Source organism: Leucoraja erinacea, chromosome 6, assembly GCF_028641065.1.
Source record: "Leucoraja erinacea ecotype New England chromosome 6, Leri_hhj_1, whole genome shotgun sequence".
In the NCBI taxonomy this organism is placed as follows: domain Eukaryota; kingdom Metazoa; phylum Chordata; class Chondrichthyes; order Rajiformes; family Rajidae; genus Leucoraja; species Leucoraja erinaceus.
This window is the reverse complement of record NC_073382.1, coordinates 83,970,290-83,990,053: the sequence shown is the minus strand read 5'-3', so window position 1 is coordinate 83,990,053 and position 19,764 is coordinate 83,970,290. Positions and strand designations below refer to the sequence as shown.

Here is a 19,764-nt window from a genome sequence, read left to right as displayed (position 1 = left end):
GCTTTTTGTGTCTATCTTCAGTTTAAATCAGCGTCTGCAATTCCTTCCTGCACTTTAATTATACAGTCAGCTGATCCGCAGTAGCACTTAGTGAGATTACACTTCACAATGAAGAGATCTTCAAACCACAACAAATGGTATTTATACTTTCAAACACCTCTCAATCCCCAACCACTGAAAGAAACCCCTACTCAATGTCAAGCTAATCACTCACCCCTCCCACCCACAACTCCTCCACCAATTAATCTCCCCCTCTGATTCCCCGTTTCAATACTGCATCCCAGGGCATACGAGCTGTGCAGAATTCCGACATTACTCAACTTGATACCGGCACCTTGCATTCAACAAACACCAATGCTCCCGCTTTTAACCTGTTGTTCGTTCCTGATCTTTCCCCTCCCATTTTCCTTGGGGCCAGATTAACGCCAATTTGTAGCATCATTCACGGATGAAGATAGGAGATGCTTTTCCACACATTGATTTTGTTACAAATACACAAGGGGACAAAATGAACACAAATCTCACAGTGCAGCCATGTTTCAGTACCTTGCTGCACAACAATTCGGATTAAAAAAAGCCCAACCCAAAACTAACTCTCTCACACACACACTGCCAGATCTGCTGAATATTTCCCATATTTGGTTCTTATTTCAGATTTCCAGAATGTTTTTTCAATGACATGAGCTATGATTGAACTGAATGGACAGTGGGGTGAAAGGATCTCACAGGAGATCAGTTTCACATCTCTGGTTACAGGTTGATCTGCTCTTCAAAGCACGTTTATTACTTCAAAGTAAATTAAAAGTTTTGAAACTACAGTTGCTGAGAAACTGAAGCAAAACACAAAGGGAAAGAAAAGCTATGCAGACATGAAGTGCTGGAGTAACTCAGCGGGTCAGGCCGCATCTGTGGAAGGAACGGGCAGACGAAGTTTCAGCTCAGGACCTTTCTTCAAGGCTCCAGAGATACTGCCCGACTCACACTGTCTTTATGTAAACCATCATCTGTGACTCCTTGTATGCTGGTCAGACCAACAATGAACCATCTTTCCACACAATGCTGATGGGCCCATTGTTTTTTCCCCCCAGCATTTTCTATTATATGTTCAGGATTTCTTATTCCACTTAAATCCATTCGCAATACTCAGGAAGAGCATCCTTTTCCCCCCCTCTGTTCTCAGACTACTGCACGAGCTCGCACAAGCCAAGGATGTATTAGACTTTAGAGATACAGCACGGAAACAGGAACTTCAGCTCACCCCGTCCAGCGATCACCCTCCCTACACTTGCACGATCCCACACACACACTTGGAACAATTTACAAAAGCCAATTAACTTACAAACACGCACATCTTTGGAGTGTGGGAAGTGAAAACTCAAGGTAGATCCAAAATGTTGGAGTAGCTCAGCGGGACGGGAGAAAGCCCACGCAGTCACAGGGAGAACGTACAAACTCTGTGCAGACAGCACCCATAGTCAGGATCGAACCTGGGTCTCCGGCACTGCGAGGAAGCAGCTCTATGGCTGCGCCACAGTGTCTCCGATCCTCCCATACTATATCATTATAGGCCTTGCACGTGTTTGATCTTCAGCTGCAACTTTGCAATCTATTCTGGGTTCTCTCTTTGCATTTTACAGGATAGCTCGAAGCTTTTTACTGTACCTCAGTGCATGTGACGATAATACAGTAATCTCACTCGCCCTACCACAGACATTGTCTTTGTTCTATACATTCCTCCACCTTGTCCCCAACTGAAACACAACCTGCATACCCTCTTCAATACCAGTCTGAAGATGGGGTCCCGACCCAAAACGTCACTTGCCCATGTTCTCCAGAGACACTGCCCGACCCATTGAGTTACCTCAGCACAGCCTTGTTTTGCATTTCACTTCCCCATGGGTGAAGGGTTTCAGACCCAAGACAGTCTATCTGTAAGCTGACGCTGCCCGGCCTGCTGAGATTTCCAGCAGGCCCCATTTCTTTTATCATGTCAAATGATCTATGAGCAGAGGTGGACATCTCCCATTTGACCTCAAGGTGGCACCAAGGCCCACACTGTGACCTGCACCAGACATATTGGAGGCCATTTCCCCAACCCCTCCATTACTACAGTTCATTAATCTAGCTTATTTGTCACATCTGCAACTGCAGTGAACTTTGGTTTGCATATATTACACATGTAGGTGCCGCTATTATTCAGTGCTAAGTCCAGTCAGCCCGCGCGCTCGATATACTGGAGTCGTTCCCGCAAATTGACGTCCCTCTCCTCGCCCGTCCACTTTTGTGTCCCGGGGGCACCACCTGCAGGCACTGGAGACATTACCCTGGTTCATCCCCCCCTTATCCTCCCTACTACAAAGGAAGCCTCTTGGACAGGAACTTGTCAATGCAGTCTCCACCTCTTTTTAAATTTGAGATTAATCCATTAACTTTTGAATTTGATTACCCAAAGTATAACGTTCTGAATTTACACGCAAAAGTCAACTATTAAAACTAGAAAATCTCCTACCTTTACCACCTTTGCAATGAATTGCTATTACATTTTTCTCATCAGCTGCCATCCAATCCCGAACATTAGCTGTAAATTTCAGCATGTCCCTGATATATATATAAAACATTACAACATTTAAATGTTTGCACTAGACAGCAATGCAAGGTTGGTCATTCACCTTAGAGACAAAAAGGAACTTACTCCAGAGCTGGTACATTGTGGTCGTCAATAAACACACGCTCCACTCTGTAATGGAAGAACCTTGGGTTGTACCCCTTTTCACCTGCCACAGAAACAGCGCGTTACAATCACATACTGTCAGACACTACACTCATCCAGCTCAGGGCAGACATCAGCACAGGTCTAAGGTGGGCTCGGACTTTATTACTTGGAGTGCAGAAGGCTGAAGGTTTATCTTAGAGGTTGACAAAATCACGAGGGGAATAAATAGGGTGAACGCACAGAGTCTTTCACCCAGTGGAGGGGAATCAAGAACCAGAGGAAATAGGCTTCAGGCGAGAGGGGAGAGATTTAATAGGAACCCGAGAGGCAACTTTGACACAGAGGGTGGTGGGCATATGGAAGGAGAGGCCAGAGGAGGTTGAGGCAGGCACTACAATATTTAAAAAGACATTTGGGCAGGTAGATGGAAAGGAAATGTTTAGAGGGACATGGGCCAAATGGGATTAGGCTAGATGGGGCATCTTGGTCGGCGTGAACGATCTGGGCCAAAGATCCCGTTTCCCCGCTGTACGCTGTACTTAAACCAGGACAGCAGCCAGCGATTAATACTAATTATTTTTTTAAATCATTAAAATCAGAACTTCACAGAATTTAGCCACTCGTGTGAAACGCTGCACATCGTTGCATCACAATAAGGAAGGGTCAGCAAACACAAATTTACAAGACACTTTGGAAAAAGATTGGTGAAGTGGAATTTGCAGTACTGCAAATGACTAGCATCTGATCAGCTTTTGGATCACTTGGCTTAAATCTGATGAGTTTCTCCATTTTATTGGACAAACGCGAGTGGTTTTCTAGAAATGCACATATAACCACAAGATTGGTCATTTCACCTCATCCCTCCTTTCAATTCCCTCCCCCACCCCTTTCTCCCTCAAACTAAATCTTGTGCAGCTGAAGATTCTGTAGTTTAACAGTGACAATTGACAAGGGTTCTGTTTTAGTGGAACCATGGGGCTTTGGCAGTGGAATGTTTTCAGCCACCCCATTCTTGGTCTCTTAACAGAAGACAGGTACGTGGATGGGAACGGTTTAGCGGGCTATGGGCCCCAACACAGCAAAGAGGCCTGGCTTAGATGGGGCACCTTGGATGCAGCGGTGCCGTAAGGATTGCTGATTTCAGTTCATGACGCGGATAGATCTACATCTCCGAATACAGATTTGAAAAATTCTCTTTTAAGGGGCTTTCTCTTCTATTTCTACTTTCCACTTTCTCTCTTCCTTTTTTTATTTTTTATATACACACTTCACGTTTTTCTACTCTCTACCATCTATTTTTCCACTTTTTCCCCTTTCTATTGTTTTCTTTTTCTTGTCCTGCTTACTTCCTTCTTATAACATAAAACTAGAGGTTGTACATAGAATGGATTACGGTATTACATAGTTGGCACCTAAAATTAGGTGCCACTGTACTGTTTTGTGCTGTATTAACTTCTAATAAAATAAACAAAAAAACAAAAAAAACAACAAAAAAAAACAAAAAAAAAAGATGGGGCACCTTGGTCAGCATGGACAAGTTGGTCAGATGGACCTGTTTCCATGCTGCAGGACTCCATGATGAGTATCTGAACTACAAACAAAGTTTGTGATGATAATTCAAGACATACAGTGCATTCAGAAAGTATTCAGACCCCTTCACTTTTTCCACATTTTACGTTTCAGCCTTATTTTAAAATGGATTAAAAAAAAAAAATGTGATCATCAATCTACACACAATACCTTAGAATGAAGAAGCAAAAACAAGTTTAGAAATGTTTGCAAAGTAGTTAAAAATAAATAACTGAAATATCACAATTACATAAGTATTCAGACCCTTTACTATGACTCTCAAAATGGAGCTTAGGTCCATCCTGTTTCCATTGATTATCCTTGAGATGTTTCTACAACTTGATTGGAGTCCACCAGTGGTAAATTAAATTGATTGGACATGATTTGGAAAGGCACACACATGTCTATATAAGGTCCCACCGTTAACAGTGCATGTCAGAGCAAAAACCAAGCCATGAAGACGAAGGAATTGTCCGTAGACCTCCGAGACAGGATTGTGTCGAGACACAGATCTGGGAAAGGGTATAAAACAATTTCTGCATCATTGCAGGTCCCAAAGAGCACAGTGGCCTCCATCATTCTTAAATGGAAGAACTTTGGACTTCATAGAGCTGGCCACCCGGCCAAACTGAGCAATGGGGAGAAGGGCCTTGGTCAGGGAGGTGACCAAGAACCCGATGGTCACTCTGACAGAGCTCCAGAGTTCCTATGTGGAGATGGGAGAACTTTCCAGAAGGACAACTATATCTGCAGCACTCCACCAATCAGGCCTTTATGGTAGAGTGGCCAGACGGAAGCCACTCCTCAGTAAAAGGCACATGGCAGCCCGCTTGGAGTTTGCCAAAAGGCATGAGAAACAAGATTCTCTGGTCTGATGAAAGCAAGATTTAACTCTTTGGCCTGAATGCCAAGCGTCACGTCTGGAGGAAACCAGGCACCGCTCATCACCTGGCCAATACCATACCTACGTGAAGCATGGTGGTGGCAGCATCATGCTGTGGGGATGTTTCTCAGCGGCAGGAACTGGGAGACTAGTCAGTATCGAGGGCAAGAGGAATGGAGCAAAGTACAGAGAGATCCTTGATGAAAATCTGCTCCAGAGCATTCTGGACCTCAGACTGGGGCGGAGGTTCACCTTCCAACAGGAAAATGACTCTAAGCACACAGCCAAGACAACGAAGGAGTGGCTTCGTGACAAGTCTGTGAATGTCCTTGAGTGGCCCAACCAGAGACCGGACTTGAAGCCAATCAAACATCTCTGGAAGGATCTGAAAATAGCTGTGCATCGACGCTCTCCATCCAACCTGACAGAGCTTGAGAGGATCTGAAGAGAAGAATGGGAGAAAATATCCAAATACAGGTATGCCAAACTGGTAGCGTAATACCCAAGAAGACTTGAGGCTGTAATCGCTGCCAAAGATGCCTCAACAAAGTACTGAATAAAGGGTCTGAATACTTACGTAAATGTGATGTTTTAGTTATTTATTTTTAATTGCTTTGCAAAATTTTCTAAACACCCGTTTTCACTTTTTTTATTATGGGGTATTGTGTGTAGATTGATTTTTTTTTTTTTTTTAATCAATTTTTGAATAAGGCTGTAATGTAACAAAATGGGGAAAAGGTGAAAGGGCCTGAAAACACTAATTTCACTTTATGGAGATATGGGCAAGTCATTACTTACAAGAGGGTGAAAGCAGATAGGATAATGGTACTGGAAAATACTTTTATGCAAGATTGGTAGGCAGGAAAGTAAGGAATATGGGTCATGCGCAGGCAGGCAGAATAACTTAGCATCATGTCTAGCATGGACATGGTGGGCAGAAGGGCCTATTCCTGTGCTGTTCTACAAAATCTGAAGCATCAAATAAGCTTTTCTGTAAACACAAGAAACTTAAAACCAAATTAAAGTGCACTTAGCAAGAAACACCAAGATAAGAAAATACAGTGACAGAGTTAAATTGCTTCGATATCCTATTGTGTTATAACATTGGAGTTTTAACTGTAATTTTGTTTGCCGTGTGTTTATTTTATTTGTGATCAAACCAGAAAGTTATTACAGCAAACAGTTCATCCTGACAACATTGAGGCGTCCAAAATCAACCTTTCTTTCCCAGCAGTATCAAAGCAGCCATTCTATTTTGTTTAAAAATATTTCTCAGGATGCGGGTGAGAGAGTCAAGCCTGTGTTTGTTGGCGTTTCAATTCGGGGGGGGCGGGGGGGGGGGGAAGGATTGAGGGGGGACCTCATTGCAACTTACCGAATAGTGAAAGGCCTGGATAAAGTGAATGTGGAGAGGATCTTTCCACTACCATTATCCTATCTGCAGGCCCCCTCACTGTCCATCTTCAAATCCACCCTAAAAACTCATTTTTATTCTCTGGCTTTCGCCACTGGCTGAGACATTGCTCCTGTTTTTAGTGCTTTTAATGTCTTTTAATTTTTACTGTTTTATAGTCCTTTGTTTTACGGTTTTTAATGGTTTGTAATAACTTCTTGTCCATGAGTTCTCATGTACAGCACTTTGTGGCAACTGCAGTTGTTTAAAGTGCTTTATAAATAAAGTTATTATTATTATTATTATTAGTAAGAGTCCAGGACCAGAAGGTACAGTCTCTGAATAAAAGGACTTATCTTTAGAAAGAAGATAAGGAGGTATTTCCTTAGTCGGAGGGTGGTGAATCTGTGGAATTCATTGCCTCAGAAGGCTGTGGAGGCCAAACCAAAGGCGGAGATGGACATATTCTTGATTAGCAAGGGTGTCAAGGGTTATGGGGCCAAGGCAGGAGGTTGGGGTCGAGGGAAAGATAGACCATCCATGATTGAATGGCAGAGGAGAATTGATCAACCAAATGGCCTAATTCTCTCCTATAATTTATGAATTCACCCCACAATTATACGTATGGGGCTATCGATCAGAGAGTGGCTCTATAAGGGGCGGGGAGATAAGAAGCTCTACAAAATTAACCCAGTACATTGAAGGAATATCACTGCTTCAGAGATGCGATGTGGCGTTTGTGGGGAGACGCTGATAAAATGGCAAATCACCACTACCAGCCATCTTCAGTGACTTTAGAGATACAGTGTGAAACAGGCCCTTCGGCCCACTGTGTCCGCACCGACCAGCAATCACCCCGTACATTAACATTGCCCTACACACTAGGGATCATTTACAATTTTACCAAAGCCAAATAACCTACAAACCTGTACGTCTTTGGAGTGTGGGAGGAAACTGAAGCACCCAGCAAAAACCCACGCAGTCACAGGGAGAACATGCAAACTCCGTACAGACAGCACTGTAGTCAGGACTGAACACAATCTCTTGTGCTGTGAGGCAGCAACTTTACAGCTGCACCACCATGCCGCCCAAAGAGGTATAGGGCAGGGTTTTTTTGTAGACAAGGGACCTGTAAAAATCTCAACCCTTGCTGTTGGTGTCTATGGTGGATATGGTGGAAGCTGCATATGATGTTTAAAGGCCTGAATGCCTAATTTAATTACATGTTATTTTAAACATTAGCAATCTTTTCATGATATTCAAAATTCTAAATTACATAGTTTAATTTTTTTTTTTTTTTTTTTTTTTTTAAAGCGGATGGTAGCTTCAAGCTTTTGTTTAATGATACAGGATGGAAACAGGCCCTTTGGCCCACCGAGTCCATGCCGACCAGCGATCACCCATACACTAGTTCTATCCTACACACTAGAAGCCAATTAACCTACACATATTTGGGATGTGGGAGGAAACCAGATCACCCAGAGGAAACCCAGGAGGTCACAAGGAGAACGTACAAACTCCATACAGAAAGCACTGATAGTTAGGAGGGGGCGAACAGGGGCCTCTGGCACCGAGGCAGCAACTCTACCACTGCACCACCCTGCGCTGCCCAGTGAGGGGGACAAAGTTCAAAGGAGATTGTATGGGGAAAGTTTGTATTTAAAAAGTAGCGAGCCCCTATAATGTGCAGAGAAGCCAACCTAGAATAGGTTTTGAAGGATATGGGCCAAACACGGGCAGGTTTAGTTTAGAGATACAGCACGGAAACAGGCCCTTCGGTCCACCGAGTGCACGTCGACCAGCGATCCCTGCACATTAACACTATCCTACACCCACTAGGGACAATTTTTACATGGACTAGTGTAGATGGAGCATCTTGATCTGTGCGGGCAAGTGTTTCCGTCCTGTACAACAATGACATTACCAAAAAACAAGTTTGCTTCCTACCATTAAGTGGCCTCCAAACATTAAACTTATTATATCAGCACATTGTAAACTAGGTCAATGTTCCTGGGCCATCACTCGAGACTCATTATAGTTTAGTTTTAAGCAAGCACACCATTGTTCCTCTCTCTCCCCCCTCAATCTCTCTCACTCCACCCCACGTACCACTGGTGAGATCAAATCCCATTGACCAAACATTCTTCTTTAGGAAACATACTCACTGCAGAGGTTGTAAACTTTGTAGTGATCTTTGTGCTTGGTGTCGAAGAATCGTGCAACTTCCTGCAAACAGGTGCAATGTTAGTGACCACCTTTAAAAGCAAACATCTACAATATTTGAGCTTGTTTGCTCGAGTGTACTGCAAAGTAATATCCTGCTATTGAAATGTGAGAGGAACAGTTACCAGGTCAGTACATGCAGAAGAGATCTCAATACATCGAAATATACAGACTCAATTACACACTTGAATTAGTGAAAGTAATTACATTTAATGATACCCAATCTTTGCAGCCATTTTTTCCATGCCACTGAATGCAATACACTATCTTGAGAAAGGTGAAAAACCAACTGTTGTGGCGGTTCCTAGGGAGTAGGCCACTCCCTGGTTCATCCCCCTCGGCACTTGTTGGACAGGTCCGGGGGCGACCTCCAGCCACGAAGACAAGAGCAGGGATTTTTGGCGCGAGAGCAGCCTTCAGTCTCTCACTGAAGCGGAGAGGAGTGTGCTGTGCTCATTAAAGCCTCTACAGAATTTGCCTGGCTTCTGGCCTTCATTCCGGGCTCTCTCATGCACCCGCTACACTGTGTTTATAATATGGTGGCAACATAATCCCAATGTCTGAACAACATTTAGATACCAGATCTGCATTCTATTTCTATGCAAAAGGCAAAAGGCAAAACATTTTTTTTTTATATATTTTTTTTTTTAAATCATGGATTGATCTTGGGACCAGTTGGGATGTTATTTTATAGGTGTACAAGACATAGGTGAAACCCCACTTGGAGTATTGTATCCAGTTTTGGTCTCCCCAGCTATATGAAGGATGTCATTAAGCTGGAAAGAGTGCAGAGAAGATTTACGAGGATGTTGCCAGGACTCCTGGGCCTGAGCTACAGAGGATGCACAGCCTAGGACTTTATTCCTTGGAGTACAAGAGGCAGTGGGATGACCTTAAAGGTGTATAAAAGCATGAGGGGAATAGATAGGGTGAATGCAAGGAGTCTTTTACCCCCAGGATAGGGGAAAGCAAGAACTAGAGGGCATAAGTTTATGGTGAGAAGGAAAAGATTTAATAAGAACCCAAGGGGCAAACTAAGTTTCCAGATACTTTTATGGAATGAGCTGCTGAAAGAGTTAGCTGAGGCAGGTACAATAACAACACTTAAAAGACATTTGTACAGGTACATGGATAGGAAGGGTTTCGAGGGATAGGAACCAATTTCAGAAGGGGGGTGGGGGAAAATAGGTCTGGCCTAGATGGGGCATTGTGGCCAGCATGCACGAGTTGGGCCGAAGGGCCAGTTTCCGGGCTGTATGACTATGGCCTCCTCATGAACCAGTATTGTAATTATTTCTTGAAACCAAAACAAATGGTGGGCATCATGATGAGCTCAGACCTGCCTTACACTTGGTACCAGGCGAGTAAAACAAGCCAATACCTTGTGGTACGGGGAGAGGAGGAAAGGTTTGTAGTCTATTGTATCCACGAGTCAAATGGTAATATGTACCAACCATAGATCCATGAAATGTTTACTTGCTGAAACTTAACAGACCTGTAAACACTGTGCACAGATAAAATGCACCACCAATAATCCCAACACTAGGCAACTATGATAGTGCAAAACCAAAGGCAGTTGTGGAACTAAACTAACCATCGAACCAACTCCTTCATACGTATACCGGTGTAAGATAATCCCTCAGCATCTAGCTCTCCAGTTGAGAAAGAATAATGATCAGAGCTCTGGATTCAACAGCAGAGAGAGGCAATACCTGGAGCATGATGTGCCCAATTCACCTGGAGGAGTTTGACTCCTTGCACGCAAAGATAACATAGATCTATAACATCTGGTCCACTATTCGAAAGAGAAAAATCCAGCAGCAAGAAAGCAAGGAACTTCAAACTTGTTCAAAGGTAGACAAAAATGCTGGAGAAACTCAGGGGGTAGGGCAGCATCTATGGAGCGAAGGAATAGGTGACGTTTCGGGTCGAGACCCTTCTTCAGAAGGGCCTGAAGGGTCTCGACTCGAAACGTCACCTATTCCTTCGCTCCATAGATGCAGCCTCACCTGCTGAGTTTCTCCAGCACGTTTTGTCTACCTTGGATTTCTCCAGCATCTGCAGTTCTTTCTCAAACTTGTTTGAGATCGCTTTGATATCTGTAGCGTTATTTGTTGAAACGTCATTCCAGTTCTCAACAAAATCAATGGCTTCAAATTAAACTATTGAACCAATTAGATGACTGAAAACAAAAAGTTGAACTAATTTATCAAGTGCATCACACACCCCAATCCTGTTAGTGAGGTTTTCCTGGCTAAAATGTAATCAATTTTGCTCCTCATACAGTGGGAAACTTCGATTCCCCACACATTTTTATTCACACTTCGTGAAAATTCAATGACAATGTGTAGAGGATAACTTCGGACCCATTTATCCAATTCTTGGCTTTAATCAAAATTGCCTACTTGGTAAACAAATCAAAAGAAGTTCCCGACCCGAAATGTCAGCTATCTATGTTCTCCACAGATGCTGCCTGATCCCACCGAGTTACTCCAACATTGTCTATTTTTGTAAACCAACATCTGCAGTTCCCTGCTTTTACCTACATGAAATATTCTTACGTCGGAAGTCCATAAATTCTATTTGGAGAAACCCAGAACAGACCTTCGACAATCTGAAAGTAGGATTACTAAATTAAAACACCTTAGGTAGGGACATATGCTTCCTGCTCAGTCATACTCAAATTCATTTTTTAACACTTCACATGAAAAAGCAAATCAACATCAAAAATACCAGCCTCACGACGAATTCCAACAAATGGAGCTTAGTGGGAGTTAGATTTCAGAACGGAACGTCAGAGACAGAGCACAGAAACAAGCCCTTTGGCCCAACTCATACATGGTGAACAAGAAGCCTCATCCACACGTCCCATTTATTCCTATTTGACCCAGACGTTTCCAAACCTGTTCTACCCAAATGTCTTAAATGTTATTGCATCTGCTTCAACTACCTCCTCTGGCAGCTCGTTCCATATGCGCACCACTCTCTGAAAGCTGCCCCTCATGCTTCTCACCTGAAACCTATGCTCTCTGGTTCTCAATTCCCTGACCCTGTGTAAAAGACGGTGGTAGGCGAGCCAGAGAGGAATGTTGGCGATGATCGCGCGGTGCTGCTGCTCTGCAATCTCGGTACAGGACTAGAAAGATCAGTCGCTATAAAGATGCGAGCATTAGTTTGAAGACAGTCTTTGCGCGCGCAGATTTGTTCATGACACGGTGAGTTGACGTCTTAGAGTCAGATAAAGCGTAAAAACGAACAGCTAGGCCCATTTCATTCATGCCCTTGAAGTCAGGAAGATTACTGAGCAACCAGCAGAAGATATTGAAGCTAGAGTAGATGGGGCATCTTGGTCACCATGTACGAGTTGGGCCGAAGGGCTTGCTTCTGTGCTCAGTCTCCGACTTGTTGCATTCTGAGATCTAACTCCCACAAAGCTACATCAAGTGGATATACCCTATCTGTTCCCCTCATTATTTGATATACTTCTAAGACTCCCCCAGCCTCTTGAGCTGAAAGGAATAAAGTCCTCTTCTGCCCAAGATCTCCCGATAGCTCAGGTCCTCAAAGTCCTGTTAACATCCTCGCAAGTCTTCTTTGCACTCCTACCAGCTCAATTACATCCTTCTGAACGCAGAGTGACCAAAACGAAACACTACTCCAAATGGACCCTCACCAACATCTTGTACAACTGGAACATAACGCCCAACATTACCTACCCATTTTCACTAGAAATGCTGCCTGACCTAAGTAACTCCAGCATTTGGTGTTTATCTTTTCTATACTCAATGCTCGGACGAAGACCAATGTACCAAAAGCCTTCTTGACCATCCTATGTACCTGTGATGACACTTTCAGGGAACTATGTACCTGCACCCTGATCCATCTGCACTACAACACTCCGAACACCCATATGCCAAGCATGTTACTTCCTTGCACTCGTTCGAGGAATAGAATTAGAGAGACAAGAAGAGTATGTGTGTTGTTTAAGATAAACACAAAAGCACGTTTGAAGATATTGCAGCACTAAATAATCTTTCAATAGCAACATCAACTGGGGTGGGGGGGGTGTCTACATCCATAACACAACCACTAAAGCCAACAGATTCATGGCACGTGGTCAATTAGGCATCTGAGAACATATTTTAAAAATAGATTCGAGCCTTTATAGTAAGACAGAAAGCTCCTGTTCAATTATCTGAAGGTCATCAAGTTATTTGTGCTTTTGCATATTGGACAATTCCCAAATTCCGGACGGCAGCGACTCCTCCCGTCTCCAAGATGCACCGGGGAGGAGAGATGAGAAAAGGGTGGGGGGGGGGGGGGGGGGAAAAAAAAATAAAAAAATTCTTAGGCAATATGATGACCCAACAAGATCATTTCTACAGCAATGATTTCACAGAGACACAGATTGGGTGTTATTTTCAAGAGCATTTTGGTAAATTTCTAAGTGTTTAAGAAGGAACTGCAGATGCTGGAAAATCGAAGGTAGACAAGAATGCTGGAGAATCTCAGCGGGTGCAGCAGCATCTATGGAGCGAAGGAAATAGGCAACGTTTCGGGCCGAAACGTTGCCTATTTCCTTTGCTCCATAGATGCTGCTGCACCCGCTGAATTTCTCCAGCATTTTTGTGTACCTTTGGTAAATTTCTAAGTTAGCTTGAGACTTGATGGATGGAGATGCAGCGAGTCACCCAAAGCCAAAATCCCAACTTGGGATCAAAGGTTGAACATTAATGAGCCTAGTTCGTCAATGAGCCATAGAGGGAGTGCAGAGACGGTTCACCAGACTGATTCCTGGGATGTCAGGACTGTCTTATGAAGAAAGACTGGATAGACTTGGTTTATACTCTCTAGAATTTAGGAGATTGAGAGGGGATCTTATAGAAACTTACAAAATTCTTAAGGGGTTGGACAGGCTAGATGCAGGAAGATTGTTCCCGATGTTGGGGAAGTCCAGGACAAGGGGTCACAGCTTAAGGATAAGGGGGAAATCCTTTAAAACCGAGATGAGAACCTTTTTCACACAGAGAGTGATGAATCTATGGAACTCTCTGCCACAGAGGGTAGTTGAGGCAAGTTCATTGGCTATATTTAAGAGGGAGTTAGATGTGGCCCTTGTGGCTAAGGGGATCAGAGGGTGTGGGGAGAAGGCAGGTACGGGATACTGAGTTGGATGATCAGCCATGATCATATTGAATGGCGGTGCAGGCTCGAAGGGCCGAATGGCCTACTCCTGCACCTAATTTCTATGTTTCTATGTTTAATACGCTTCATCGGACTCTAAGACGTCAACTCACCAGGTCATGAACAAATTTGCGTGCAACAGCGGCAACACAAATGTCATGGACTCCCATGTGAACATGACAACGACATACATGAACACGAGCAATGACAAAGCACAGGAGGTAGTTGAGACAGGCACGAGAACAACATTTAACAGACACTTGTGAACAGGTGCATGGACAAGAAAGGTTTGGAGGGAGATGGACCAGCGCAGAAGAGCATTCTGGTCAACATGGAGTTGGGTTATACAGTACATCTGCATGACTATGACACATGACTATGCCATCAGGCTGCTCTTAATGCCAATCATCGTGCCCATAGATGGGCCTGGGACCTCTTCCAACAGTTTTGAACAATTCTTAGGATGCAATACAGGGAATTTTATGCATCCGACCACTACCGTGGTAGGCGAGCCAGAGAGGAATGTAGGCGATGATCGCGCGGTGCTGCTGCTCTGCAATCTCGGTACAGGACTACAAAGATCAGTCGCGATAAACATTAGTTTGAAGACAGTCTTTGCGCGAGCAGATTTGTTCATGACACGGTGAGTTGACGTCTTAGAGTCAGATAAAGCGTAATAACGAACAGCTCGGCCCATTTCATTCAAGCCCTCGAAGTCAGGAAGATTACTGAGCAACCAGCTGAAGATATTCCACTTAGGCAGCTTACAACCCAATGAAAAAGACAGACCTTTCCGATATCAAGTTATACCAACACCTTCTCCCTTTTCCACACACCTTCCCCACCATCTTTAACCCCCATCTCCCAGCCCCCCTGCTGCGTATACTCATCACCCATCTCAGAGTTCCCCATTTCTCTTTTATCTTCCTCCCTGCATCCATATCCCTCCCTCTGGCTTTACATTTCACTCCACCTCTGACAGCCTTTTGTCTCAGTTTCACCTCCAGTCTTACTCTACCCATCTACCAATCACCCCCTCACCTGTATCCACCCATCACTCGCCAGGCTTTGTCCCACCTACACATCTCTTTATCAGCTTTCTTCCCCCTACCCCATCAGTCTGAAGGGTCCTGACCCAAAACATTATCTGTCCATTCCCTCCACAGATGCTGCCTGACCCGCCGAGTTCCTTCAACACTTTGCGTTTTCCTCAAGACCCCAGCATCTGCAGTTCCTTGGTCAACCAGTTAAAGGTGGCTGTTGAACCACTCCAGAGTGGAGGGCGATGGTGATCATTTGCAAATGTTAAAGTTGCCATACCAAGCATTATAACAGCATAATCTTTGTCAGAATCACACTCGATTGTGTACCTCTGCTGCAACTAAATGACTGAGATGACCATTCGTGTTCAAGAAGGAACTGCAGATGCTGGAAAATCAAAGGTAGACAACAATGCTGGGGAAACTCAGCGGGTGAGGCAGCATCTATGGAGCGATGGAAATAGGCAACGTTTGGGGTCAAAACCCTTCTTCAGACTGATGTGAGGGTGAGGTGGGCGGGAAGAAGAAGGGAAGAGGTGGAGCCAGTGGGCTGAGGGAGAGCTGAGAAAGGGAGGAGAAAGTAGGAACTACCTGAAATTGGAGAAGTCAATGTTCATACCGCTGGGGTGTAAACTACCCAAGCGAAATACGAGGTGCTGCTCCTCCAATTATGGTGGTCTTCACTCTGGCCATGGAGGAGGCCCAGGACAGAAAGGTCGGATTCGGAATGGGAGGGGGAGTTGAAGTGCTGAGCCACCGGGATTTGGTTATTACGAAGCGAAGCGAGCGGAGGTGTTGGGTGAAGCGATCGCCAAGCCTACGCTTGTTCTCTCCGATGTAGATCAGCTGACGCCTAGAGCAGCGGATGCAATAGATCAGGTTGGAGGAGGTGCAGGTGAACCCCTGCCGCACCTGGAAAGACGGCTTGGGTCCTTGAATGGAGTCAAGGGGGGAGGTAAAGCGACAAGTGTAGCATTTCTTGCGGTTGGAAGGGAATGTGCGGACTCGGTGAGCTCACCCTAGTGATCAAATTAGAGGCACTAGAAACTGCAGATTTAGGTCTGGAGAAAGGTCTCGACACGAAACGTCACCCATTCCTTCTCTCCAAAGATGCCGCCTGTCCTGCCGAGTTACTCCAGCATTTTGTATTTATCTCCCGTATAAACTGGCATCTGCAGTTCCTACAGATTAAGTTTAGTTTAGAGATCCAATGCAGAAACAGGCCCTTCAGGCCATCGAGTCCACGCCGATCATTGATCACCCGTTCATACTAGTTCTATGTTATCCAACTTTCTCATCCGCTCCCATCACATTAGGGGCAATTTACTGAAGCTAATTAACCAGAAAACCTGCACATCTTTAGGATGTACGAGGAAGCTCGTTTCTATGAAGCTCTTGCAAAATGATTTGAGTATAGGAGCAGGGAGGATCTACTGCAGTTGTACAGGGTCTTGGTGAGACCACACCTGGAGTATTGCGTACAGTTTTGGTCTCCAAATCTGAGGAAGGACATTATTGCCATAGAGGGAGTGCAGAGACGGTTCACCAGACTGATTCCTGGGTTGTCAGGACTGTATTATGAAGAAAGACTGGATAGACTTGGTTTATACTCTCTAGAATTTAGGAGATTGAGAGGGGATCTTATTGAAACTTACAAAATTCTTAAGGGGTTGGACAGGCTAATTGCAGGAAGATTGCTCCCGATGTTGGGGAAGTCCAGGACAAGGGGTCACAGCTTAAGAATAAGGGGGAAATCCTTTAAAACCGAGATGAGAAGAACTTTTTTCACACAGAGTGGTGAGTCTCTGGAACTCTCTGCCGCAGAGGGTAGTCGAGGCCAGTTCATTGGCTATATTTAAGAGGGAGTTAGATGTGGCCCTTATGGCTAAGGGGATCAGAGGGTATGGAGAGAAGGCAGGTACGGGATACTGAGTTGGATGATCAGCCATGATCATATTGAATGGCGGTGCAGGCTCGAAGGGCCGAATGGCCTACTCCTGCACCTAATTTCTATGTTTCTATGTTTGCAGTCACAGGGAGAACAAGCAAACTCCACACCAACAGCGTGCGAGGTCAGGATTGAACTCTAGTCTCCGAGGCATCAGCTCTACCAGCTATGCCACCCAAAATGTTAGAATCTTGCACAATACAAAGTGGAGGAACTCAGCAGGCTAGACAGCATGTGTGGTGAGATCAATCTGAAGAAGGGTCTCAACCCAAAACATCATCTGACCATTCGTTCCACAGATGCTGCCCGATCCACCTAGTTCTTCCTGCTCTGAGCTTTAGTGTTCTAAATAACATGGACAGAAATGTTAATAAAAAGATACACAATCAAAGTTCGATCCAAGTTTGAGAAGATCACCGTTTAAAAAGTACACGTTATATTATCGACTGCACATCAAGTATTTGGAATAAATATCACCAACTTCACAAAGGACAAAGGACATTTATTGTCACATACACCATTTCTGGTGGAGTGAAATTTGAGTTGCCATTTGCAGCTCACCAATAAAAATAAGACACCACATTAAAGAAGAATTTAACATAAAACATAAACCCTTCCAGCGTATTTTTTTTAATCCAAATTGCGTTTCTAAGTATGAATGCCACTGCATTTGAACTCAAAATGAGCAAAAAGATTGGAGTTTTACAGGCTCTATTCTAAATAAATGCAATAAGCTCTGGTTATTTTCTGTGTGATCGTTTTGATGTGCCAGGATTGGAGACCACATAGTTGTGACCAGCATAAGGTTTGTTTAGACAGCAACCTCATTCAATGCCAGCGTGTTTCAAAATACAAAACTGCTTTGTGTACATCTCTGATCATTTTTTCATAAACATGCACTATATCAACTTGTGCCCTATGAGATAGCACAATTCAGAGAGCTCAGAGTCGCAGTGGAGGAGAAAGCGTTACGATGACAATTTAAAAAGATTTAGTATGGGGGACGCACAAGTTTTATAGATCAAACAATCTATATACCACTGGGTTAGATCCGTAATTTTCACGTTCCTGTCCAAATACCTCTGAAACATCCCGATCATCTGCTTCCTACACCCTACCAGACATCTCTCCAACATCATGCTCCAAACAAAGACATGCCTTGCACATCCCCATTAAACTACCCCGTATTCTCTTTAAATATATGCCCTCTGGTACTTGGCATTTCCACCCTGGGAAAAGATTTAATCTTGTCTATGCCCCTCAATTTAATAAACTTTTCAGGTCTCACCAGGGTCCCAGAGAAAACCTTCTAGGTTTGTCCAACTCCTCCTTGCAGCTAATACGTATCCATACAGGCAGCACGCTCTAAACTGCCCCATAGTCTTCACTCGCATCCTTTCTGTAATGGAGCAACCAAAACTAAATTACTGGTAGTACAGCTGGTAGAGCTGCTGCCTCAGTGCCAGAGACCTGGGTTCGATCTAGACCTCAGGTGGCATTTGCGTGGAGTTTGCATTCACCCTGTGACTGGGCGGGCTTCCACCAGTTTCATCCCACGTCGCAAAGACAAGCGGGTTTGTAGGTTAATTGGCCTCTAAATTGTCCCTAGAGCGTAGGGAGCGGATGAGAAAGAGGGATAACAGAGAGCTAGTGTGGACGGGTGATCACTTGTAGGCGTGGACTTGGTGGGTGAAAGGATCCATCCGTTTCCATGCTGCATCTTTCAGTCCAACTTTGCTCCTGGCACCATTCCTGCAGGAATTCCATTATCCCTCGAGATCCAAAACCGTGCAATCTGAACACACTGTGCAATGAAGCATCAACAGCCCTGCTGTAGAGAATTCCACAAGGCGACAAACTCTCATCTCTCCAAAAACAGCTGAACCCTCACCCCTCCAAAGGAAACGCCATGCCAGTGACTGACATCCTTTCTTCTCATTCTCAACTCAAGAGGCTTAATCTCTCTTTCAAATACAGACTGCCCTTCCAAGAATAATTTCCATAAGTAATAAGAGCAGAATTATGCCATTTGGCCCATCACATTTACCCCGCCATTCAATCATGGTTGATCTATCTCCCCCCCCCCCCCCCCCATTCTCCTGCTTTCTCCCCATTATCCCCGACACCCGTACTAATCAAGAATCTCTCCATCTCCATCTTATAATATCAATTGTGGGCCTCCACAGCCTTCTATGGTAATGAATGCCACAGATTCACCACCCTCTGACTGAAGAAATTCCTCCTCATCTCATTCCTAAAGGAACATCCTTTAATTATGAGGCTATGACCTCTGGTCCTAGACTCTCCCACTAGTGGACACATCCTCTCCACATCCACTCTATCCAGACCTTGGACGTAAATATTTTAGCCACGAGCTGAGAGCGATTACGCTTCATGCTAAGGACTTGCTCAATGTTTCATGGTGGGAACACATATACATGTAGTTCTGGAGACAAGGAACTGCAGGTGCTGGAATCTTGAGCAAAACACTGTGCCGAAGGAACATAGAGCAGTCCTCCTCATTTCCTTCCTAAAGGAACATCATTTTATTATGACCTCTGGTTCCAAGACTTTCCCACTAGTGGAAACATCCTCTCCACATCCACTCCTGCCAAGCCTTTCACTATTCAGTAAGTTTCAATTAGGTTTCCCCCTCATCCATCTAAACGCCGGCAAGTATAGGCCCAGTGCCGTCAAAAGCACATCATATATTAACCCATTCAATCTTGAGATCATTCTCATAAACCTCCTCAGAACCCTCTCCAGGTCCAGCACATCCTGATGTACAGTTGATACACCACCCTCAATGCA

General features: G+C 44.3%; 1 protein-coding gene across 3 annotated transcripts in view; it reads right to left on the bottom strand.

The window, feature by feature from the left end:
* The window catches only part of tpte (transmembrane phosphatase with tensin homology), a 98,695-nt gene that overhangs the window by 25,237 nt on the left and 53,694 nt on the right, over window positions 1-19,764 (bottom strand). For all 3 annotated transcript variants that reach the window (XM_055637481.1, XM_055637482.1, XM_055637483.1), the window contains 3 exons: window positions 8,724-8,784; window positions 2,693-2,774; window positions 2,510-2,598 (listed from right to left, as the gene is read on the bottom strand). In XM_055637481.1, the coding sequence (XP_055493456.1) occupies window positions 2,510-2,598; window positions 2,693-2,774; window positions 8,724-8,784 (232 nt within the window). The remainder of the gene's footprint in view (window positions 1-2,509; window positions 2,599-2,692; window positions 2,775-8,723; window positions 8,785-19,764) is intronic.